This window comes from Colletotrichum abscissum (assembly GCF_030869225.1).
Source record: "Colletotrichum abscissum strain IMI 504890 chromosome Unknown Scaffold_76.1, whole genome shotgun sequence".
In the NCBI taxonomy this organism is placed as follows: domain Eukaryota; kingdom Fungi; phylum Ascomycota; class Sordariomycetes; order Glomerellales; family Glomerellaceae; genus Colletotrichum; species Colletotrichum abscissum.
Genome location: NW_026850521.1, coordinates 87,510 through 111,322, shown reverse-complemented (window position 1 = coordinate 111,322; position 23,813 = coordinate 87,510). Strand labels below are relative to the sequence as shown.

At 54.9% G+C, this 23,813-nt stretch overlaps 9 protein-coding genes across 9 annotated transcripts; 3 read left to right on the top strand and 6 right to left on the bottom strand.

The window, feature by feature from the left end:
- Window positions 1-2,523: 2,523 nt before the first annotated feature.
- On the bottom strand, window positions 2,524-4,161 carry CABS01_15913 (DEAD/DEAH box helicase; the record flags this gene model as incomplete). Its single annotated transcript, XM_060549246.1, has 1 exon — window positions 2,524-4,161. One exon carries the CDS (start codon window positions 4,159-4,161, stop codon window positions 2,524-2,526), a length of 1,638 nt encoding a protein of 545 aa, XP_060390858.1.
- A 2,704-nt stretch (window positions 4,162-6,865) lies between these two features.
- On the bottom strand, window positions 6,866-7,033 carry CABS01_15912 (uncharacterized protein; the record flags this gene model as incomplete). Its single annotated transcript, XM_060549245.1, has 1 exon — window positions 6,866-7,033. The coding sequence occupies one exon, from the start codon at window positions 7,031-7,033 to the stop codon at window positions 6,866-6,868; it is 168 nt and encodes a 55-aa protein (XP_060390857.1).
- A 1,952-nt stretch (window positions 7,034-8,985) lies between these two features.
- On the top strand, window positions 8,986-10,729 carry CABS01_15911 (uncharacterized protein; the record flags this gene model as incomplete). Its single annotated transcript, XM_060549244.1, has 4 exons — window positions 8,986-9,036; window positions 9,106-9,825; window positions 9,878-10,539; window positions 10,594-10,729. 4 exons carry the CDS (start codon window positions 8,986-8,988, stop codon window positions 10,727-10,729), a joined length of 1,569 nt encoding a protein of 522 aa, XP_060390856.1.
- A 701-nt stretch (window positions 10,730-11,430) lies between these two features.
- Window positions 11,431-13,870, bottom strand: CABS01_15910 (tRNA pseudouridine synthase D; the record flags this gene model as incomplete). The annotated part of the gene is made up of 2 exons (XM_060549243.1): window positions 11,431-13,708; window positions 13,761-13,870. The coding sequence occupies 2 exons, from the start codon at window positions 13,868-13,870 to the stop codon at window positions 11,431-11,433; spliced, it is 2,388 nt and encodes a 795-aa protein (XP_060390855.1).
- A 356-nt stretch (window positions 13,871-14,226) lies between these two features.
- Window positions 14,227-15,363, bottom strand: CABS01_15909 (amidohydrolase; the record flags this gene model as incomplete). The annotated part of the gene is made up of 1 exon (XM_060549242.1): window positions 14,227-15,363. The coding sequence occupies one exon, from the start codon at window positions 15,361-15,363 to the stop codon at window positions 14,227-14,229; it is 1,137 nt and encodes a 378-aa protein (XP_060390854.1).
- A 1,160-nt stretch (window positions 15,364-16,523) lies between these two features.
- Window positions 16,524-17,675, top strand: CABS01_15908 (2OG-Fe(II)oxygenase; the record flags this gene model as incomplete). The annotated part of the gene is made up of 3 exons (XM_060549241.1): window positions 16,524-16,565; window positions 16,641-17,485; window positions 17,543-17,675. 3 exons carry the CDS (start codon window positions 16,524-16,526, stop codon window positions 17,673-17,675), a joined length of 1,020 nt encoding a protein of 339 aa, XP_060390853.1.
- A 786-nt stretch (window positions 17,676-18,461) lies between these two features.
- CABS01_15907 (HET domain-containing protein) lies at window positions 18,462-20,291 on the bottom strand (the record flags this gene model as incomplete). Its single annotated transcript, XM_060549240.1, has 2 exons — window positions 18,462-19,891; window positions 19,997-20,291. 2 exons carry the CDS (start codon window positions 20,289-20,291, stop codon window positions 18,462-18,464), a joined length of 1,725 nt encoding a protein of 574 aa, XP_060390852.1.
- Window positions 20,292-21,013: 722 nt separating this feature from the next.
- CABS01_15906 (uncharacterized protein) lies at window positions 21,014-22,405 on the top strand (the record flags this gene model as incomplete). The annotated part of the gene is made up of 4 exons (XM_060549239.1): window positions 21,014-21,055; window positions 21,110-21,267; window positions 21,331-22,169; window positions 22,254-22,405. 4 exons carry the CDS (start codon window positions 21,014-21,016, stop codon window positions 22,403-22,405), a joined length of 1,191 nt encoding a protein of 396 aa, XP_060390851.1.
- Window positions 22,406-22,582: 177 nt separating this feature from the next.
- Window positions 22,583-23,443, bottom strand: CABS01_15905 (protein tyrosine phosphatase-like protein; the record flags this gene model as incomplete). Its single annotated transcript, XM_060549238.1, has 3 exons — window positions 22,583-22,677; window positions 22,738-23,088; window positions 23,209-23,443. 3 exons carry the CDS (start codon window positions 23,441-23,443, stop codon window positions 22,583-22,585), a joined length of 681 nt encoding a protein of 226 aa, XP_060390850.1.
- Window positions 23,444-23,813: the final 370 nt, after the last annotated feature.

Sequence of the window (23,813 nt, the reverse complement as noted above, 5' to 3'; positions counted from 1 at the left end):
CCTTATTGATCATGCATTTTAAGTGATTGCTGATGCTTTGTGGCAAGCAATAGAATCCGTGAGCACAAAGGCATCACCGAACCTGGGATAGCTTTAGATCCAAAAGGCTTGGTAATGTGCAATGGTAACAGGTCATTTCGTCAAAGGCCATTTTCATGAGATATGGGAATCGGAAAATTGGTGTGTTTCCGAGATACCAAACGGCTGCATGCCCCCTCAAAATGACGATGATAAAAGCAAGAACGATCAGGCCTCTGCTCCGCGTTCATTCTCATGCTTCACGCCAGATCAGCTAAGATAGAGACCATTATCCAATGATGCTCAAGAGCCTTGTTACCTTGCCTTTAGTGACAAAGCATAGTTGGTCTTGAGGACCCTCCTACAATAGAGACCGTCCAGAATGTAAGATCATCATGCTCGCATCATCCATCACGGCATCGTCATTTCTGTGCCCGTTCGTATTCGTAAGTACAGAGTGAGGAACCCCTGGCCGATCCCCTGCTCCATAAGGAAACTAGAAACTGTACGCCTCGGCAGGTACGAACCGAATCCTACCGTACCCATTTAGTCTTTCTTCTAGCTCGTACATCGTGATGCTCGTGGCAGACATCTCCTGCACCAAGGGGGACTGAAGGCAGTCTTGGCCGAGAGGGACAGCTGGCTAGGTTACGGCGATGTTGAAAGGCGGTATTGGTTGGAAACTGGCCGCCGCCGTCGTGACGTTGTTGGTTTCGAGTGGGACTCCGAAGACTTAGAGTGTAGAGCTGTATCTTCACCAAATTCTCTGGCTCAGAGCGCCCCACAACCGACAACTTAGTCCGGATAATTCCTGACCATAGAAAATTCGTTTCAAATCAATATGTCAAAGACGATAAATAAGTTACAGTCCAGCTGTATGCGTAAGAAAAGCCTATGAAGACGGAGCGCAGTCCCTCCCCCTTTATTCATTTACAACAGCCGATATTCTAGAGCCGTGCTCCCAGGGCCGAATAGTACAGAGACTTAGAGCCATCTACATAAGTGGGCACGTAAGACCAGCAGCAGCAGTAAGAGACCTGATCTTGCGGTTTCAAATCTGTACTGAGAGCTTCCGAGAATAATGGAGCTTACCAGTCTAACTGGATCATTTGTATGGGAACAAAATACGTCAGCAGCTATACAACAGCAATAAAGCAGCAAGTGAGCGGGGGAGATGGCCTGGTTGTGTCGATGTTAGGGGTCTATATGAACACCTTACGTATCAGGGCATCTCTTTCTTTCCTTTTGATTTTGACCAGACACACAACATAACCTTGAGGTATTAATCTCAAGAAATACGTATATGTCAGCGTACGCTATTGAAGGGAAATCACTGAGAGGATTTTATATAGGGCAAGCTTTTTCCGCACGTAGTGCATAAAATACATCCAAACTAAGCAATCTTCAGATGATTTGCTCAATATGAATCTACTTTGATAAAGCTTCCATGCGCTCCATTGTCCTCTTTCTCACATGTGAGTTGAGTACTTTCGTGTCAAAGTCCCAAAGCCTTAAACTTGATTTCCAAGACAAGTCCGGTGGACTTTCGTATAAACGGTGATGAACAAACCATTCCCATCGACTTGGTCTAAATGTGAGTCAAACATCGCCAGAGAGAATGTCTCACACGTTTGAAGACTACGGACCGACACGCATTTTCTCACGTTAAGCGAGGGCTTGCGGCGTCTTCAACCTTATTGATTTACATTTACCCCGAGCCCCTCTGGATGGATTGGCTCTGCGTAACCTCAATAAGTTCCCAAAGCAAATCTAGATCAGAGGGGTGGACATACCCGCACATGTAACAAAGCAGTCTGTGTTTATTTCCCGCTCACGCTCCTTTACTTGGTTCTCACGAGTACGACGGGAGCATAAACGGTAATATAGGATAAGTCACTTACATCCATCTTTTCCTTCCCTTATGCTCCCTTACTTTACACTCACGAATATAAGAGAGAGCATGAACGATAACATAGGACATATTAACCACGTCCATCCTGCCCCCCCTACGCTCCCTCACATAGCTCACACGAATACGAACGAACGGGAGCGTGAATGAAGATGTGGAATAGACATTATTCTCTATGCAGGGGTTCTCAACATCAACTAAGCTTCATCACCAGAGGCAGGATAATAAGACCATCGAGCATTGTTGGACAATGGTTCCCGAACCAATTGGTTTGGGGTTCGCGGGGAGTGAGCGAGAGCGGAACGTGACGAGGCTCAGTTGCTCTCCTTTAATACTGCTTGCTGGTCGTTTTGAATCGGTGAGCCTTGGAGCTGGTGGGTGGCACCGTTTATCTCAAGCTTTCTGAAACGAACAAGTTCAAGCTGTGGTGACTACTAAACATCATTCCTCAGAGGCCATCGTGGTCAGAAGTTCTTGAAGACTTTGTTGTCTATTGGGTATTGTTTTGTCTGTCCCACACAAATCAAACCTACGCCAGTATGCAAGTTCCCATCTCAAACAGCAAGTGACTTTTCCTTCTCCCCTCCCACACAATCTCACGCATTGAGCTTCTGCTTCGTCCTCTTCCTCTTGCCACCAACCTCCCTCCCCTCCTCGAGCTCCAACAACGCCTCCCTCTTCTTCTCGCTCACAATCTTGAGCGCGTCCCTGAGGACCCTCGTCTCCAGATTCACCCCTTCCTCCTTCCACGCCTCCATCTCCCTGCCCACACGCGCCTCAATCGCCAACACGAGCTCGACGTCCCTCTGCCCGACAAACGTCACCGCCTCGCCCTTCCGCCCCGCACGCGCCGTGCGACCGACCCTGTGGATATAATCGTCCGGGTTCCGCGGGATGTCGTAGTTGACGACGAGCCCGACCTCGGGGATATCCAGACCTCTCGACGCGACGTCCGTCGCGACGAGGATGCGCGCCGCCGCGGCGCGGAAGCGGCCCAGGTTGTCGACGCGCTGGCGCTGCGGGAGGGCCGAGTGCAGCGAGGTGACGCGGTGGTCGAGCATGCGCAGCAGGTGGTGCAGGTAATCCGCCGTCTTTGTGCGGTTGCAGAAGATGATGACGGACTTGTCCTCGTTACCGTCCGTCAGGAGGAAGGTGTGCAGGTAGTGCTCGCGGTGGGTGACGGGCACCTGGAGGTGCATCTGCGAGAGCGTGGCGGGGATGGCGAGGGCCTGGGTGTCGACCTCGCAGACGAAGACGGGTTGTTTTCCGGGCTTCAGGGGCATGTCTTTGAGGGCGCGGACTTCCGGGGTGATTGTGGCGGTGAAGAGTAAGGTTTGGCGCTTCGAGGAGGGCGGGAGGACGGAGAGGCACTCTTCTACGTCGGGGATCATGCTGCCTGGGCCGGTGCCGTCAAGGAGGCGGTCGGCCTCGTCGAGGACGACGTATTTGACGCGGCGGAGGCCGCAGATGGTGTCTTCGCCCGAGGTGCGGATGTGGTCGGCCAGACGGCCCGGCGTGGCGATGACGACGTGGGGACGTTGCGCGAGGGCGATGGCCTGGGAGCGCATGTCGGAGCCACCGGTGACGAGGACGATTTTGAGGCTCTGCGGGGAGGAGATGGCCTTGAACTGCTCGAAGATCTGCAGGGCGAGCTCGCGGGTGGGGGTAAGGACGACACCGAAGATGGCGGTGGGATCCTCGGCCCATTTCTGAAGGATGGGCACGGCGAAGGCGACCGTTTTACCGGAACCCGTCCTGCTTCCGCCGATGCAGTCCCGGCCCTTGAGGATCTCTGGTATGCAGCCCTTTTGAATGCCCGTCGGTCTCTTGATTGCCATGTTGGCCAGCGACTGTACGAGCCATGGCCGTACGTTTATGGCGGAGAAGGTGGTGTTGGGGTCTGTTGGCGCAGTGATTGTGTTTTGCGACGGCGCTGCTGGGCGTGAGGTCTGGGGAGCTTGGTCGACAGCGGCAGCGGCGGCGCGCTTGAATCTTGAGGGGGCTTGAATGGTAGACACGACAGCCTTGAGCTCTTCCTCCTCATCGTCATCATCGTTCTCGATATCTTCGAGATCGGGCTCGGCGGTGGGGTCGGTTCTCCGTCTCTTGCGCGAGGCGGGACTGTCGAGGTAGTCGGATTCGGACTCGGAGCCGGAAGAGTTGGCGGGAGAGGATACCGGAACCTCATCTTCGGCCGCACGGCCCGGTCGTCTGGGGGTTGCAGAGAACGGCATTGAGGGCGATCAGTCTCTGTTCTGTTTTATGCCGGTTGTGACGCGATTTGATCGTGGACCTGAGACTTGTAGCATAAAGTTTGTGATGGTGATGGGCTCGACTGCAGCAGCTGCACCAACGTCTGAGAATTTTCGGGCAAGGGTCCAAAAAGTTTTTGGTTGCAAAGTGCCAAAGCTTCGGCGCGGCGGGCAGGTGGGGTGAATGGTCCAGGGGGCTATGGCGTGGGGCAGACCAATTGGAATGGAAGGCGGTCAGTACCAGGGCTCCGCATTGAGACGGTAGACGCGCGCCTAGAGAAACGGAGCTACGCAGTTACAGTGCCTTAGTGAGTGACCTTAGTGAGTGACCGGGGACTCCAACGGCGCGAGTGACAAGGCAAATTGGCCAGTAAGAGGACAGCAAGCGAGAATACGTATCTGAGCCGACAAAGTTGAGGTATCATCCATCCGTCCTTCATTCAGTGGCCAAAACAAAAGCCCAGCTCCCTATCATAGGGAGCCTACGAAAAATCCGAGGAGGCTCTTACCAGCCTCAGGTGTAATGATGCAAGGATTTTTACAAGAACAAGGTGGGACTCGAACCCGGAACCTATGTGTGCGGAGTTATTCCTTCAAGTTCGCCAACTTTCTCCGCTACGACATAGGCCGTGGTGATGATACCAGATGAATTTGTTGATTATAGCGGTAATCGACGGGGGCGGCGGACGGTTGAGTGTGTGAGCCTGAATTTTATGATGGTGTGTAATACCTATCAGAATGCATCTACGTGGACTGGACACGGTCAAACTTCACACACCTGTCATCTCTAGACTGCATATTTCATCCGTAGGCAACGTCAACTTTCCCCCTCCGACTCAACCATCTGTGCGTCGGGCAGAGGGAAAGAAAGCATACATCCAGCGCCTTTCCAAGATGAGTCGAGCCGATGCTGGAGTGTCTAGCCAGGACCATGCTCGATACAGAAGAGCCACAGAGGCCCGGAAACTTTCAGGGCTGAGGCTGATGACAGCATAACGTTGCTTCCCGCCCAGGGATGGGGCCAGCATAGACGCAGTTTCCGCCTTGTGCCCCTTGGCGGGATCCAGGGATCTGTTCCTGGAACGAATGCAGATGCTGGTGCATGAGCAGGAGCCTCGGACACCGACGAGCAGAAGTCGAGCAGACACTCGCCCACTTTGCGTTCTCGGTGTCTGCTTTATGGTCTGTCGGATGATTAATCCGATTCTGACGGGCTCTGGATGTGAAGAACGCCTGCGGAGAACATAGTGAGGGGTTGAAAAGCCAAATCGCAGCCGGATGTCGTTTCCTGACTGTCGGAAGCATAGAGGCCAGCTGTACCGACAATCCAACTCAATAAGATGGACTCGGATGATTTGGATTTCTCCCTCTCGGACGTGCCCGTCTGACATACCGCTGGTTCTGACTTGACCTCGCAGCTGGGACCCAATAGCCCGGATTTGACAGACGAATTGTCATAGCCGGACAACGTCAGCAGAACTTACGCCGTAAGCCTGCCTTCATGTTTTGCTTCCATCTTGCCTCACTCTCTTGTCTGGTACTCGAGAGGTGTGACTAGTCAGGCACGCCGCACGCGTTCCAGGCTGGCAAAGTGGGCATCGGAAATCCCCCGACCAAGACGATGCAACTGCGATACACCACGTAGGTGTTTTGGGGCAGGGCCTTGAAAAACCGGGCCTTCGTCTGATCAGGGTCCAGGTCCAGCGGTGCGGATAATGCGGTGAGGTCTCGAATCCGTGGCCCGTCAAACACCACAGTCATCACCTTAATCGCTTGTCGGCTCATCGCCGTCGCCGGACCGGCCACAAGGTAGGATGGTGAGAAAGAGGCAATAACCGAACAAAACTCTTCCCGTGATTCGGACCCCAATGGTCGTGCGTGCTGCTTGTCTGCAAATGCTTTTCCCCTCATCGGGGAACCACCCTATTCGTGCCGCATCGCCGGTGGAAGAGGCACAGCAATAAGAACGGCATGTCTGCAACCACCAGTTCGCCGCCTGGGTCTGCAATCAGCTGACTGGAATTTCTCAAACGGACTGCGATGCCGACGCTGTTGGGTCGTAATGCCAAAAGATTTGGAAGCCGCGGCAGATGTGCCGTGTCAACGTGTGCCGTATACAGGAGCCACATTCAACAGCATGTGCCGAAAAGAGCTCCGTGTGCTGCCCCCGTTTCTTCTTCTTCTCTCCTTCAGATGCTGCCGCCGGAAAAGCCCCCCATTTCAGCCAAAACGGCGCTGTCAAATGGCTTATGCGAGTTTCATCGACACACCGACCTCTTGTGTAGGAATTGGACGGATGGAGATTGGTTGCCGAGAGCCCGCATTAATATGTTCTTTGATCCTGCAGTCATGTAGGGGACACCGTGGGGATGGTGTGAGGATGTGAATGTGACGGGATGAGTGTCGTTGGCTCAGTATTCCCGCCAGCTATTGGCCCGAGACCAGCTAGAATTCATGGTCAACCGATGGGTTGTCGGATACCTAGAGAGAAAAGCAACGGCCAATCCCGCGGAGAGAGCCAGTATGTGAAGCAATGGATAAGGGCCCGACAGTTTCTCAAATTCGTCAAACAATTGCGTCCCACCCATCAGACAGTCCATCGCCCTGGAAGGACAGAAGAGTCAGGTTGCATCGGGGACGTCTCCCGGATTGTGCATCTCGAGCTCATGCAGAGGACGGTCGGAAATCAGTGCAGGGCCCAGCTTGGTGCGTGCGACGGTGCGACGTGCGGCGTGCGGCATGCCCACGATGGCACGAAGAGATGCTTGGTGCTTGGCCGGGGAGGGGCCAAGAGGGGGGAGCAACCCGCAAGGAGCGATTGCAGGGCAGGGCATCGAATGGCAGCCCAAGACATGGACGACACACCACCGACGACAGCGCAACCCCTGTCTCATCGCTCATGCCCCCCATGGCTCTGCCCTCTCAAACTTCGTCGCCGTACGGGTGTGTGTAACTGGTCAGGCGTCTGCCCATTGTCCATTGCGCAGCGCCAGGAAATGGGCGTTCCGAGTGGGCAGAGCTGCTCTCTGTGGTGACGGTTGGAAGCCCACTCATCACACCGTGCTTTGTGCTGGAGAGCGTGACTGTTTGGAGGTGGTGTACTGTGTCGGGTTTGTTTGTGTTGGGCGGTGACGAGGTGTATACATTTCTTGATTCTTGGTCAAACACGCGTCCTGATGACGGGTGCCTTGCAACGGTCGATTCGGAACAGCGGCATTGGCTTTGTCTTCCACCAAACAGTCCTTATTCGAGGATTGTGCGGATAAACATAGGCGCACAGAAGCGAGTTGATGGTGACTGACTGACTCTTGTGCAGTGGATCGGACAGCCTCGAAGTTGTATCGGTAGAAGCGTACAAACGGAGACCATTGTCGTCTCCAACCCAATTCAGAGTCTACAAATCCAGAGTCCAGACCCCAGGGCCGATTCTCATGCTAGAAGATAATCGACTGGGGAGGGCCAGAACCTCAGACGACGCAAGGGACTCCCGTAATGTGGCGCATTTTTCTGCCCCAAGACGCTGGAAGGGTTTAAAAGAAGCGACCGAGCGCACTTTGGTTTTCGGCGCAGCTTCGATTGATGTTCTGATTGACTTTTTGTCGTCGTCGGTGCTGTTCTGTCGTTCGTGTAGGTGCAAGATGAGGCAAGATGGATGGAATGTGTAAGGCGGGCAGTACCTTACTTACCACAGGTACCTTAGTAAGGCAAGCTGTACTTACCTACCTACCTACCTTGGGAGGGTAGATTCGCTACCAGGAGGTGAGGTGGTTTACAGTATCAAAAAGGTACAGGAGAACGATGGCTCAAACCCGGCCACTTTATGTAGCTGTCCCGCAGTTTGCACCACACGTCGAGTGCGCGATCCCAAAAAGATACATTGGCTCCATTACGTGGGCCTTGTACTTCCTCCCATCTCAATACCTTGCCTTTACCTCCACCTACCTTACCTCAGGGCAGTCACCCAGTGCATTCAATCATCAGGCCCTGAAAAGGCCCCCAGTTTACCCAGAGCCCCCTCCCCGTTTTCCATTGGAACTTGGCCTTGGAATTAGCGCCCAAGCTCGTCCCCGTCCCGCCGCTCCCCGCCTTTTTTGCCCACTTGAATCCCACTCCATTCACTCACTTTCCTGTCGTCTTTCTCAAAAGGAACCAAGGTCCAAGGGCTCGCCCGTCGCCACTGCGCCGTTGTCGTTTGCTCTTGCATTGCTCCCCTCTCTCTCTCCGGTCTGCTCAAACCTCAAAGCCGGTCCCTTCATTCCGAAGAGAAACAGCAGGAAACCTCCTTCTTCCGTCCCCCGGTCCCGATACAGACCTGGAACTACCACCTCGATCCATATCGCCTCTGCTCATCTTACCTTGGGTACCGGGACGTCACCCGCGCACCCCAAATCTACTCTCTCTTCCACCTCAATACCCATCTTCTGAATCCTGCGGGGAAAGCTATCCGCCGACGTTTTACTTTCCAGTCTCTCGCTTCCAAGCCTTCTGATCTTCTGATCTTCAACAAAACGCCCCCGATAGTCTTATTATTTACTCAGCCTCGAACCAGAGGATCAAACGCTCGGCGGCCGTCGCTTTCCAACTTGATCTACGCTACGTCAGCTCCTACGAAACTATTCGACCACGCTAGTTTCTGTCTTTCTGCCTGTGCCCAGTACCGCAGCCGTCACACCTCGACTTACCTCGTCAAGTAGTTTGGCTTGGCTTCGGCCCTTTTTTGCGACTTTGTGGCATCCTACGTCTGGGGTACAACTCTCTCCAGCTTCAACCGCATCGCTCCGGTCTACTCAACTTACCTCCGTTGCCATGGCCGATCAGAATCCCTCACAACCTCAGACCATGGAGCCTCCTCACCAGGTAAGCATGTTCGCCTGATGAGCTCTTTAGATGGCCTCTGTAGCGAATCGTACTGATTGTTTCACGTAGGCACCGCCCAGTGTCCCCTCTCCTCTGTCCACGCCCGGTTCCGTCCCCATGATGAACTCGCCAGTTCCTCTCCTTCGCCCTGCCATTCCCGGCGGCCGAGGTGGAGGTGCCCGAACACCTAGACTCGGTCTCGCCATCCCCCCATCACCAAACGCGAAACCCGTCGGCGGGCAAGCACCTCAACCCGTAAACTCACGACCACCTCTCCCGACCCTTCACCTGGCTACGCCGATGGGCAGCCAGTCGACGCCTTACGAGCAACCACCTCGCGTGGGAGGCGTAGGACAATCTGCCAGCGGCGGTAGCGAGAGCAGTGCGGCACACTCGAGATCTGGAAGCTTCGGCCCTCTGGATGGTCGAGCTAGCAACCCCACGTCAGCTGGCTCTCAGTACTCGGCACTGTCCTTTGCCTCGCAATATGGCTTTGCGCGGCCTCAAGGAACTCCCGACCCCTCGTCCGCGGTGGGATCAATCTACTCTGAGCGGAGCGAAGGCGGTGTCGGTATGGAACGGGACGGCAGTTTGCAGGGTCTAGAAGCTTTTGACAAGCTGTCATTAGAGCGGGGCAGGACGCTGGATGTGGAGGAGCTCGACTCCGAGTCGTGGAGGGTCGCGAGTATGGAAAATCGGATCGAGGAGCTCGGCAGTCTCGGCGAGGGTGCCGGCGGAGCCGTCACAAAAGCCAAATTGAAGGGTGGAAAAACCACATTCGCCCTCAAGGTGCGAACGCTTCATTTCCCACACCGACAAAATTGGAGACTAACATGCCCAGGTAATTACCACAAATCCCGATCCCGACGTTAAGAAGCAGATTGTACGCGAGTTGGGTTTCAACAAAGAGTGCGCGTCGGAGCATATCTGCCGTTACTATGGCGCCTTTGAGGACTCGACTACGGGAACGATCTCAATCGCCATGGAGTTTTGTGAAGGCGGTTCCCTGGACAGTATTTACAAGGAGGTTAAGAAACTCGGTGGACGGACAGGCGAGAAGGTTCTCGGCAAGATTTCCGAGGGCGTTCTGCGGGGACTGACGTACTTGCACGGCATGCGTATTATCCACCGAGACATCAAGCCATCCAACATTTTGCTCTGCAGGAATGGCGATGTCAAGCTATGCGACTTTGGTGTCTCAGGAGACTTTGGTACTAAGGGTGAAGCCAATACCTTCATCGGCACCAGCTACTACATGGCTCCCGAGCGCATCACCGGCCAATCCTACACCATCACCTCTGACGTGTGGTCGACTGGCGTAACTCTGCTGGAAGTGGCCCAACATCGATTCCCCTTCCCGGCCGACGGCACAGAGATGCAGCCACGAGCTGGGCTGATCGACCTTCTCACCTACATTGTGCGGCAGCCGATACCAAAGCTCAAGGATGAGCCGGATGCCAACATTTTCTGGAGTGACAACTTCAAGTATTTCATCGAGTGCTGGTGAGTGACGAGAGTTTGGTATGAATCATGAAATCATGTACTGACCTATCAAAGCCTGGAGAAGGAACCCACAAGGCGGGCGAGCCCATGGCGGATGCTCGAGCACCCGTGGATGGTGGAAATGCGCGCGAAGCGTGTCAACATGGCCAAGTACCTGGCTCAGGTTTGGGGCTGGGATACCAAGCAATGATTGGCTGATAGGCACAATGTCGTGACGACAGTAACGTTGTTACATACGGCGAAATCACGGCGACACGTCAACCACAAAGCAGCAAAAAGTACATTGTTGCTCCTTGGCAGGATGACCACGGCAACCTGGGCCAACTATCGAGGAAAGCATCAAACACACCACAAGCGAAACATGAACAAAGAACCGAGTTCAAAGGGAGACAACTCTACAGCGATGAAGCAAGCGGAAGAAGGAGGCCATTTTTCATGATTTAATAAGCGACGGGCATTATGGGCACAGGATTGCCAATGTTACGCCTTCAGGGGGTCAGATTTACTTTCTGGATATATGTAGCGGAGGCAGACGTGTACCTGGACAAGCGGCGGTGGCGGCGGATATTCAGCGAAGACTGTAGGCATTATTGTGTATCCAAGCGATTGTCTATTCGGTTTGGAACAATACAAACAAAAAAATTCTGCCAATGCTGGTTGGGGTTTACCCTTTTTCTATGGCCGAGGGAACAAACTAAGTGGGTTGGTAAGAGTAGGATTGGCCTTGTAGGTGGCATTGTACATATATATGCTTGATTCAACGAATCTCTCCGAGGGGGTATCTAGTCTACAACCATTTACATGCCAAGTAGATCACCTTTTTGAGCCGTGAAGCGGTGATGCCTTTTGTTTTTTTTGTGTCAATCTTTCCCTTCTGTGAAGTAAGGTATTTCATGATTCCGCAGTCGTAGTCTTGGAAGTCTCTGGTACCTCGGCAGCCCCGGGGGCAGCAGCGGTAGTATCAGTCATGACAGCAGCAGCGGCAGCGGGGGCAGCCGTAGGAGCCGCGGCGACTTCGGACTCGTCGACGCCCATCAGTTCCCGCAGCGCGACAGTGGCGTAGGCGCTCTTGGGGAGCTGGAAGGTGACCACGACGGCCGTCTTTGTCTTTTCGGGGGTCGACGGGGTACCGTTCGGATCGGCGGCGGTGGTCTCCGCTTGCTGCTCCGGCTCTTGCTCCTGCTTCGGTTCCGAGGTCCGTGCCGGCGCGTCTTGCATCGGCTCATCCGCCGTAGCTTCGCCATCCGCTCCTGCCGCACCCGCCTCGGTCTTGACCTTCTTCGCCGCATCTTGATCCTCGGCGTTCTCATCCTCCTGACGGCCCCGCTTCTTCCCATTCCCACCACGCCCGGCTGCTGCGCGGATACGGTCCATGTCGGTGGGATGCATCTGCTCCTCGCCGTCCTCGTACGCGCGGACCTCAAAGCTGGGTTCCGAGAGAAAGCGCACGACGACCTTGCGGTACGCTCCCGGCAGGCTGAATTCGCGGTGGCGGCGGAGCATGTCGTGCGGGTCGAGGCCGCCGTTGTCGCGCATGAAGGTTGTGTAGAATTCGCCGATGGCGTTGGTGGGGTAGGCCACGGCGTGGCCCGGGGAGGGGAGGACGATGTCGTGGATGGTGTAGGTTCCCGAGGCGGCTTCTTGGGCGGTGAGGGCGCGGGCTGGGGCGGAGGAGGAGTCTGCGTCGTCGTCTCCTCCTTCGTTGTCTGCGTCTGCGTCTGCATCGGCGGAGGAAGACTCGAGGACGAGGTCGCCTTCGACTACGTTCTTGCCGTAGAGGCGCCAGCGGTGGCTTGCGGCGTGGTTCCACACGTAGGACTGGTAGGCGTGGAGGTACATGTTGCGCAGGCCGCGGGTGATGCTCGTGAGGGCGCCGGTGAAGTCTCTTCGGGACGGGGCGGTGGAGCGGCCGAGGTGGCGGATGAGGCTCGCCTCGGCGGAGAAGCGGCGGGGCAGGTGGGAGAGGGCTTCCTCTGCGGAGCCGCCGTCGCGGAAGACCTTGCAGGCGCGGTGGCGGTTCAGCTCGTCGCGGGCGTGACCCTGATCCGGGACTTCGCCCGCGAGGGCGCGTTGGGCAATGGCCTCGTCGTAGTAGAGAATCGCGTTGACGGCGGCTTCAAAGTCGCCTTGCAGGAGGAGCCGGCCTACCTCGTGGGTGCCGATGGCGTGGGTGCCGAAGCGTTGGTGGCCAAAGTAGTTTATCCAGCCCGGGTTGTGCATGCTCGCCATGGCGGCCTCGACGGAGGCGCGGATTTGGGAGGAGCGGTCGGCGGGGGGAAGGTCGGGGTTGCCGGCGACGAGGCAGTCTTTGAGGGCGATGACGAACTCGTTGCCCCTGTGGGCGCCGAGGTGGATGGGCGAGTGGGCGTAGCGGTAGTCGCCGACGGTGACGCCAAAGAGGCGGGCGCGAAGGAGGGCGTCGGCGCGCTGGCCGCGGACGGAGCAGCGCTGCGTGGTGGCGGCGCGGCGGTCTTTTGTGCCTGCGGTGCCGATGGCCTGGGGTTTGATGCGGAGGGCCTTGGAGATTTGGTGCAGGGCGTCCATGGTGTCGCGGTTCTCCTTGTAGAGGGTGAAGTGGAGGTACTCGCCCTCGCCGGGGGCCACGGCCTTGGGCTGCTTCTTCTTCTGTTTGTTGTTCTCGCGGTTGTTGTTGTTGTTGTTGTCGCGGCCGCCACGCATGCCCTTGCCCTTGCCGCGAGGGGGCGGAACTCGGGCGACGATAGCGCCCGTGGGATCGGTAGTGGTGTCGATGGTGGAGTTGAAGATGCGGCGGACGTTTTGGTGAAGCTGGGAGCGCTTGTCCTTGTCGTCCATGATGGGGGATGTGACGGGCTCGGTTTTGGCCATCTTGTCAGCGGATATCGTCTTGTAGATGGTGACGAGCTGGTTGGCGAAGTCGTCGTTTGTGAGGGAGGCGAGGAGGGCAATGTCCTCAGCGGGGACTTCGGGGACGGCCGCGGCGGGCTTCTCGGCGGCTTCTCCAACTTTCGATGGCTCTTCTGGCTTCGGCTCTTCTTCTCCATTCTTCTCTTCTACTACGGGAACAGCAGGTGCAGGAGGTGCTGGTGGAGGCGGCGTGGTCTCCTTTGGCGGCGGGGGAAGGCGAGTTTCTGTGAGGTGGAGGACGGAACCGTCTTTGTTAATTTCGTAGACTTGGAAGTCAGTGTATCTGAGGGGTTGTGTTAATGGAGAAGTTTTATGAGGCAGATAGAAGGACTTACCTTTTGCGCATGTCTCCAGTCCAAGCGACCATACTCGGCGCAATGCGCTCAGTGATGCCGAGGGACGCATCAAGGCGCGTGCCGTTAGAGCGGCGGACTTCAGCCGCCATTGTGATCTCAATTGACGTGTAATGAGAATTGGTCTGTTCTCTCGAGTAAAAGGAAGTAAAACTCGGATGAATTGATGAGCCTGAGTGTGTGAGGATGAGATGCAGGATGAAGCTACATCGCGGGGCCAATTGCCATATTTTCAGGAATTGCCAGCAGAAAGTGGTAAATGGGATGAAATTTGGCAGGCGGTGTAATTCGGTCCCACCAAACCTGGCTCATTTGGGAAAGCGGTCAGCCTCGCTCATGCACTCAAACCAATTCTCATGTGAGATTCACTCACTTTCATTTCACTTAAAGGTACGATTGACTTTCGTGAGTTTTTAATTTCTTCTCTTTGCATTACAAAGCTACTTTCTCAGTCCACCTTTAGTCTCAAAATATCAATCGCATTGCCGCCCATGATGGCCTTGGCCTGCTCGCTTCCCTCACCCACCGCCACAGCAACGGCATCAGCATTCATGCTCACACTCTCCCACTCGCCCTGCTCATCAGAGGTCAATGGCGGGAAGAAGGGATGATCAGTGCCAAACATGAGTCTATCCGCTCCACTGGCATCGATGGCCGCCTTCAGCCCAACCTCTGAGTAGATGACGGCGTCGAGGTAGATCTGCTCCTTGAGCACGCTCCAAATCGTCCGGCGGCCCTTGCCGACCTTGCCCTCGCGCACCAGCTGCCCGTCGTGCATGATGCAGCTCTCGATGCGTCCCGCCAGGAAAGGCAGCGTGCCTCCGCTGTGCGCCAGAAGCATGCGCAGCTCTGGGACGTCATCGAAGACGCCAGCCAGGTACATGCGTGCCACGGCGATGGTGGTCTCCATCGGGAAACCCAGGGCCAGGGGAAGAACGTGGCCGTACTCGTTGCTCGCCCTGGGACCCCAGACATCGTTGGGCAGCCCGTAGTGCGGGTGCAGGAAGATGGTCAGGCGGGCGGCGGCGATGGCCTTGAAGATGGGCAGCAGGTCCGGGTCGTCGAGGCCCTTGCCGAGCCCCGAAGTGCCGAGGATGATGCCGCGGCAGTACTTGAGGGCTTTGACGTGGTTGATGGCCTCCAAGATGGTCTCGAGTGATGCCGTCAGAGGCAGAGCAGCAAAGAAGAAGAGGCGGCCCGGGTGTGCGGCGCACATGCCGTCGAACTCCTCGTTGACGCCCTTGGCCATGGCGCCAGATTCGGAGGCATCGATGAAGTCGAGCCACGGGTTCGCCAAGGAGATGACCGAGATGTTGATCTTGTGCGTGTCCATGAAGTGGACCTTTTGGTCGAGCGAGGCGTAGTGAGAGGTCAGCGGCCGGCCAGGAGGCTTCGCTGAAGGATCCTTGGTAGCCTCATCGAGGGCTTGTTCCTCCGAGGCCAGGAGGATGAGGCGCGGGTCTGGTGTTTGCGGGAAGCTGCGCACGACGGGAATGGTGGTTCTAGATTCGAGGATCTTGACGTAGGACGGGGGGTACATGTGGGTGTGGACGTCCACCACCGTCATGGGTGTTGATGAGGCCATTGTGAAATTGGACGATCTGATGACGTCCCTTTGCTGCCTTTCGTCTTCACTTGGAGCTGGTATTGAGATGACTTGAAGTACAGTCAAGTCAGTCTCGGTGATTGGTCTACTTGTCGTTAGCCAGTGGTTCAGCTTTGAGCTTTTAAAGTCATGATGCTGGGTCGACTTACAAGATGAAGACACTCACTTGTAGCTAAGATGGTAAGAGATCTCGGCTTATCTCTCCCGCAAGCCACGAACAGGAAAAGAACAGAATCTTGTTATTGTTGGTGTTGTGGTCTGTTTCCAAGTTGGAAGCTTTCCCAGGAGCACGAAAAGCTGTGTTGCCCCTCGTCTTCCTTTTTAAGAAGACAAGTACCAGTTACCCGACAAACTACATCTTTCCAGGAAGGTGATGAGGTCGCCATGACCCGCAACGCCTGGTTCCCCCTCCAATCCATGTTCCCCTCATATGCAAGCGTCTCAATGCACCGCATACCTCACAAAACCCCACACGCGGGCGTCTCCAAAGGTAAGTAAGGTAAGGTAAGGTACCTAGGCAATCCTTCCCTTGTCGATTATCTTTCTACTTTACCCCGCCGTTATCTCCAATCGTCTTTCCGCGCGCCGGCCTTCAACGCACCACCGGCATCTTATCGTCAGACTTTCTTTCTCCCCCCCTCCTCTCCAGTGTGAGACACTGAGGTACTGCTTACACAAAAGTATAACGTGTAGGAGCTCTCCGATGAACTTCCCACTCGTGCACCCGCGGACCCAGCCGGTCTTGTAAAAGGGTTCTCTCTTGAGTCCCTCCCCGTAATGCCCCGTCCTGGCCGGGGATCAACAAGGGGCAACGCCTGGCCCCGTCCGGAACTGATTAGACAGCGCCGGTGGTTGGCTGTTAACTTACGATGTTAATGCTCGGCCTCTGGTTGGCTGGGCCGCCGCCAGTTGCCCGCGACCAGGTACTTACACAACCTATCGTATCGACGGATAGATATAAGTCGCTCGGAACCTGTACCGCACGGATTTAGTAACGAACCTTATCGTAACTTCTTCCTCGAGATTACACCTCACCCTGATACATGTGATGCTCCCAAGTCTCAACTGACCACATTCATCTCTGAATCTCTCATCCATCCCCTCTCAACCCCAGTGAAGAAAGCAACAACTAGATCATCATGGCAACTCCAGCAGTAGACAAGGAGGGTCTCTTCATCCCCGTGAGTGACATCAGTGACGTACCTTCATCGTAATCGCATATACCTCATGCATCGCAAACTGACATCAACGTCAAGCTCATTGACTTCTCAGCTTTCCTCAACGGCAACGCCGCCAAGCGCAAGGAAACAGCAAAGCAAGTCCTCGACGGCTTCCAAAACGCAGGTTTCATCTACCTCGAAAACGTCCCCATCAGCCAGGACCTCCGCGCCGCCACGTTCGCCAAATCAGCAGACTTCTTCTCCCAGTCCGACGCCGTCAAGCAAGGCCTCGGCTGGACCACCCCGCAGGCCAACCGCGGCTACTCCGCGCCCGGCCGCGAGAAAGTCAGCAACCTCACCACCAACGAGGAGATCGAAAAGGTGCGCGCGGGGAACCCGGACCTCAAGGAGTCGTTTGAGATTGGCCGCGACGGCGAGCCGGACCACCCGAACCAGTGGCCCGTCGAGCGGGACGGCGAGCGCGTGGCCGGGTTCAAGACGCAGATGCTCGAGTTCTTTGGGCAGTGCAAGGCGCTGCACGTCGAGGTGATGCGCGCCATTGCTGTGGGTATGGGGTTGGAGGACGAGCGGTTCTTTGACGGGTATACCGACGTCGGGGACAACACGCTGCGTCTGCTGCATTACCCTTCCGTCGACCCCAACGTCTTCAAGGTGAACCCGGGTCAGGTGCGTGCTGGAGAGCACAGCGATTACGGATCGATTACGCTGTTGTTCCAGGATGACCGCGGGGGTCTGCAGGTGCGAAGCCCGAATGGGCGGTTCGTGGATGCTACGCCGATTCCTGGGACGGTTGTGGTTAACGCTGGGGATTTGCTTGCGCGGTGGAGCAATGATACTATCAAGAGCACGATTCACCGCGTCGTGGAGCCGCCGCGGAAGCCGGAGGACGGGGAGGAGTATCCTCCCCGTTACAGTATTGCGTAAGTGACTGGAGTGTATGTTGTTGAAACTTATGATGTGCTGACGATGATGAATAGGTACTTTTGCAACCCCAACTTCAAGAGTCATATCGAGGCTATCCCGGGGACGTACGCCACGGAGGAGGAGAAGAAATACGATGGTATCAACAGCGGGCAGTACCTCGTACAGAGGCTGACAGCCACCTACTAGCGTATTTGAGAACAGTAAACCAAAATTTGTAGTGAATGTTAAGAAGCGTATTGAACTTCATCACTAAGCTTTTGAAGCATCACATTCTGTTAAAGACTTCCCACAATTTCATTTCCGGAAGGGGAGTCTTGGTCTCTTCGGATCGAAGCTCAGAGGCCATGTTCTGCACCTGCCTTGGAAATACTCAAAATCAATGTATTGTCTTTAATGGCTCCAATCATTTTACGGTGTGATTTTGATCAGACTGAGTACAAAGATAGCACTGGTTAAACAAACTGAAAACGGAAGGTTTGTGACTTAATTTAAGAGAGACATGATAATGAAGAATACTATTGAATTGCATCGTATCGCAACAAATCCATTTCACACAAGGTAAAGGAACAACATGGCGTAACAAGTGATAGAATCCGTATATGGGACATAATGCCCTGTCCATGACCAAAGTTCCTCATTGTCTGTTGCATCGTCTGTCGTGGATTCAGTTCTGAAATCTCACAGAACTTTGGTCCACGCTTCGCCAATGAGAGAATCGCTATCGTGCACGATACCGAGGCCAGCGGATTGGCTTAAGTCTCTTTGTAGGTGTGAGGAAAGAATGTATACATTGAAAAGAGAATGAAATTACGAGACAGGCTTTATAGCGAAGGAGGTAGTTCAGAAGCAATAGGCCGTAACGTATAACGTCTTCCTTCCAGCTGGCTGTGTAACTCCTGCTATTCAGAGGCCAGGCCATGTAGGGAACCAGCATGACGAAGACATCATTCATGATGAGCAAATCACAGTAGTTCAAGCATGGGCGCATCGTGTTTCTATGAATGGGCGCAGACTTGTGATGGCCCTGGTGATGGGCATGGCATATTGGGCCAACGACTTGGTGTAAACGATTTTGAGAAGGAACCACTCCTGATCGAGGAACTTCTCTCGCTGAATCTTAACCTGAGGAACGCCAGCTTTCAGTGAGAAAATGTTCCTGAGGTTTGAAAAGTCGCGACGTTTCGAACGAGGTATCTGCCAGAGAAGCTGTTCATGCTGGTTGTCTGATACGGGTTTTCCCCTTAGCATGGGTATGGTATAGCAGACAAATGGCGGAGGTTTTAGCTTGAAAGAGAAGAAGGCATAGCGCGGATTCCTTTCTTCCAGAACAACAATGAACCCATCCCAATCACCGTCACTATCTCGTCGATTATCCATGGGAAATTTCTCGTAGTGAAGGAGGATTCGTGGCGAGCGCCATAAGTGATGATACCGAACACATACGGAACTCCATTCCTCCCGGTAAAGATGCTCTGGCTCCACCCCAACCAAACGTTCGGTCCTATCATCTGAGCCTTGAATTCGGATTGTGTATGTCAACCATTTGTGCCAAGGAGGTCCTCTATGACGCAAATTCTGCTGGTCCTTGTTTGAAATGTAGACAGTCATTTGTTGACATTTTTTCACAGCTTGCCAGGATAGAATGATGGGATCACCCATTGCCCGCTCATACTCGCCGGCGACATCGGTATGACGTAGTCTGACCGCAAGAATCTGGTCGAAACTGTTGTCCATCATGCAGTTGAGCACACCGTATGACACATTTTCCCCTTTGAGAACAGGAAGAGTGACACGCAGACCGCGAATCGTCATCTCCATGCCGAAAATGCTTCTTTTACAGAAATCCAGAGGCTGGGTTGAAGTCCACCAAGCAAACTCATCAGGGCATCGGGCCAACGCCCTTTCTTTTTGAGAGATGTAAAAGACCATCTCGTCATAGTGCGTTGCCGGCTTTGGCTTGTGTTTGCTGTTCGATGCCCATGCGAGTATCGAATCGTCGGAAGACTGCTTCATAATCTCAATCTGCAGCCTCTCAAAAGCCCTTTCCCCCTCGCCATAGAGCAGTGGCATATTAACATCAAATATCCCAAGAAGAGAGTATGCTATATCCTCTACTCTCGTTGTCTGCCGCCGAGCAGCCCACGACATCCGCATGGCGATCTTTGCGGAGTGGATAGCGGGGGATTCTTCATTTCTTTCGAGGAAATCGGTCGGTATACTGGTGATGGACTCGATCTTGGGCGCCAGTGAAGAGCGAGTGCCAAGGTTCTTCCACGCAGCGTCAAAGAACTCGACTGTCTTGGGGGCGAGAAGCTCCTGCAACGTCCAGCCTCTTGTGAACCACCGACTGCTGCCAAAGTGATTGACGAATGGCTCCGGGTACTCGTAGTCGTCTGGCTCACCTGATGACCATTCATCGTCATCTCAGTCTAGGTTCTTGTGGGGCTTGCCATCTTCGACGTAGGCCGGGCACTTCTCTAGCAGGACGTCTGAGAGGTAGGCATAACAGATGGAGGCCTCTTTGTACCACCGATACATCGAGTTGATAGCCTCGGAGAGCTCAGCGCTGCTCGTCTTGTCGATGCAACAGGTGTCTATCCATACCCATTCAAACCCGTTTTTGGCTGCTAAGCAGCAGAGACCGTTGATTTTTGTGTAGCCTCGCTTCTTGGTGTGGTCAGGGCATCCGAGTTCTTGGAAGGTGACCTCGTCGTCGCCCCAGGTGTGTGACAATATCGCATACTTTGGTACATTGACGACAAATTCTTGCAGCTTTCGTGTTTCAACGTTCAGGAGTCGCATGTCGTCAAAAATGTACGTGTTAATAGTGATTTGCAAGTTGGTAGATGTTTGTTTTTCGACAGAGAGTGGCTACGGCGTAAGTACGACTGCTGGCGGCCCAAAGTTACACAAACCCCGCGTGTAGTCATGCACCTCGCTCAGCCTCAGTAACTGCGGCGGACACGCTTGGTTGCCTGCATATTGATAAACCAATGAGCAGGCCCGGCGTGACAGGCGTTGGGTTCAAATCGGAAGATTAAACAAGAACAAAAGCTGGGCATATTTGGTTCTATGCTTATGACCTTGCCATCTTTACGTTAACTTCAAGATAGGAGGAACAAGTAGTAGACGATATGAGTGTTTTGAGTAGGGACATCCAATACGGGAAATCCCTATTATTATATCAGAGTGGGGGGCCTTGACTTCTGATTTCCAGTTCAAATTGGTTGCTCGAGATGTCTGTCCAGATCCCCATCGTCGTGGCACTATGGTGGTTTCGTGGATAGCTCAGTGTAAGCCAGTCGACATTGCTTTTCCTCCAAGGGAGGCACGAGGTACCTTGGAGGGATGTTGTCACATGGTGGGGTGGCAAGGCGGGGCAACCTCCAGGTACCGCGTTGGCGCGCACTGTCACCACACTGTATACAGGCGTCAAGCTCCAAAGCTTCAAGCTCATCAACGACATCGCATAGCTGTTCACAACGCCTCATTCTCACTCATGTAACCTACAACGGAAAGACAAAATGAAGAAGACATTACTTATAGTTTTCATCCACGGGTTCAAGGTACGTCGGATCATGCTCATTCTAATGACTTCCGATCCCTAACGTTCCGCACAGGGAGGTGACGACACCTTTGGCGACAAGGAAGGCTTCACAGCACAGCTCCGCGCAGACCTCGCCGCCCTCCTCCCAAAGATCAACGTCAACGTCCTCGTCTATCCCAAATACGAGACACGCGGCGACCTAGGAGACTGCGTGAGCCGCTTCCGCGACTGGTAATCCCCGCTTCCCATCACAGCCGACCATCAACCAGGTCATCGTTGACACACTCTCACCAGGCTCCTCGAAAAAGTAATCGACCTAGAAGTCGCAAACAACACCCCCTCGCCAACAGTAGACCCCTCCGTCCGCGTCGTCCTAGCAGGCCACTCCATGGGCGGCATCGTCGCCGCCGAGACCGTCATAGGCCTCACCTCGGAAAAGCCAATCTACTCGGAAGACGGCGTCGAGAAGGCGGCGGACTCGTCCACCGCAACCTTCAACAGCCTCATGTTCCCCTACATCCAGGGCGTCATCGCCTTCGACACGCCGTACCTGGGCATCTCCCCCGGCGTCGTCGCCCACGGCGCAGAGGGCCACTACAACACCGCCAACGCCGCCATGACGCAGCTCAGCGGCCTCGGCACCGCTCTCTGGGGCGCGAAGCAAGCTACTTCTTCACCTTCACGAAACAAAGCGCCCGTCGCTGCACTACCTGCTCCTCCGGCAAACTCCTCACAGCAAGGCGGCGGATGGGGCTGGGGCAAGATCGCAATGGTGGCAGGCTCCGCCGCCGCCGTGGCAGCGAGCGCGGGAGCGGCGTATTACAACCGCGAACACATCACCCAGGGTCTGACGTGGGCGACGTCGCACCTCGAGTTCGTCGGGTGTCTCGCAAAGGGCGCGGAGCTGCAGAAGAGGGTGCAGTACATGGTCAAGCTCGACCGCGAGCTCGACGTCGGCTTCGCGAATCTGTACACCCGCCTCGGTAAAGCCGCCGGCTCCAAGGAGGTCAGCGTTGTCGGCACGGTGCTGGGTCGGGAACGGACGTTCTGTAACCTGCCGAAGCGGGATAATGGTGGGACATGGAAGCAGGCTGTGAATGATGTCGCTACGGAGGAGACGCAGGCGCATATGAGTGAGTCTACCCCCCTTTTCGCAGTTACCCAAATTGCTCAACGTTATGGACGTAAGTTTTGGTTTTTGCTGACTGGAATGCCAGACATGTTTGAACCAAAGATGAACCCGGGGTACGACAGACTCAAGGAAGACGCAGCAACTCTCATCGCCCAGTGGACGCGAAACGAATGGTACGAGTCCAGCGAGGAAGACAAGCTCGCCATCAAGGAGGCGGGCGAGAGCGCTACCGCTTGAGACTGTAGACTGTGATGTTTGCTTTTGTTTCTTTATTATTACGGCTGCTGGAGCAAGGCCGCATTCTTGTAGACGCCCATCCTCTTTTTCTCATTTTTGTCTATAATCATACCCCCGACCATTATATAGTGCTTATACCCACCTAAATTTTGGATTTCACCCCTTTCAGTTGAGGAATTACTGCGTCTTGGAGCGGCCCGCCTCCTCGGCCTTCAAGTTGCGCATAACCTTGCTTCTCTGCTTCATCATGTACGTGTACAGAATATACGATCCTACTTTCACATCAGCACTCCCTCCTCGTGATCACAGATATAAAATGGGGGTAAACATACCAGGAACATAAACAGCAAGGATAGCATACGAAACCCACGGCACCATCTCCCCAAACTGCCTAGCCGGCGTCGCAGCGTAGTAAATCAGCACGCACTCGCTCGTGATACCGATAGGGTACAGCACGAAGAACGTGTTATAGCGCAGCCACGTCAAGAACTTGGGCTGGAACCCGCTGAGGGTGAGCGCGAAATACGAGTAGCGGATCACCTCGGTGACGCTCCAGGCGAGCAGCATGGACGAGTACCAGGGGCTGCGGGCGAGGTAGGGGAAGGGGTAGACGACGCCCCAGACAAGGACGAAGCGGGATAGGACTTGCATCACGGTCGTGAAGACGGGGGCGCGGACGACGCCTGTGCGGAACTCGTGATTAGCTTTCATTCCCTTGGGTTCGTTGCTTCTTCTACTCTGCCGCCTCGGGGTTGAGGGGAGGAGAACGGATAAAAGGGAGTGCAAGGGGGATCCAAACGAACCGAGCAATGCGTGCAAAACCTCCATGGCAGCCATAGTCTGCGTCCACCGCGTCCAGTCGCCGACGCCGAGATGAACGAAATGCGGCCCGCGGAGCGCAAAGAGCGCGACGGTGCGGCCGAGGACGGTGGCCCAGGCGACGGCGGAGACGAAGTTGTAGGCGATGAGGTAGCCGTTCTTGAGGGGGGAGGATCGCCGCCTCTGCGGCTTGGCAGCTGCTGTTGCCGTGTCTGCCATTGTTCTTTGCGATTGGGGTGGTGGTTCGAGCTTCGTTTGGAGATTTCGGGGAGTGCGATGCGCGGAGAGCTTCGATCGTTGTGTCAGGTACCCGGTGGTGGTGATGATGACAAGATGGGTGTTTTTTGCAGATGCAAAGCTTCTGGGAAAGATTGTTGAGGGAGGTTGAGCTGCAAGCCAAGGGTCCATCCCAATTGTCCCACATCCAATTGGGACCGAGGCATGTGGCATCCTCTGGCTGCCCATGGGTGGCATGGCATGGCGCATGGGTGCTGGGGGTGTCCCACTGTGCAAGGCACGCCGCGGCGCGCGTTGGTGCTCGTTTACAGGGGTCGAGCTCTGAATGCTTGATCCGACCACTCGAACCTTA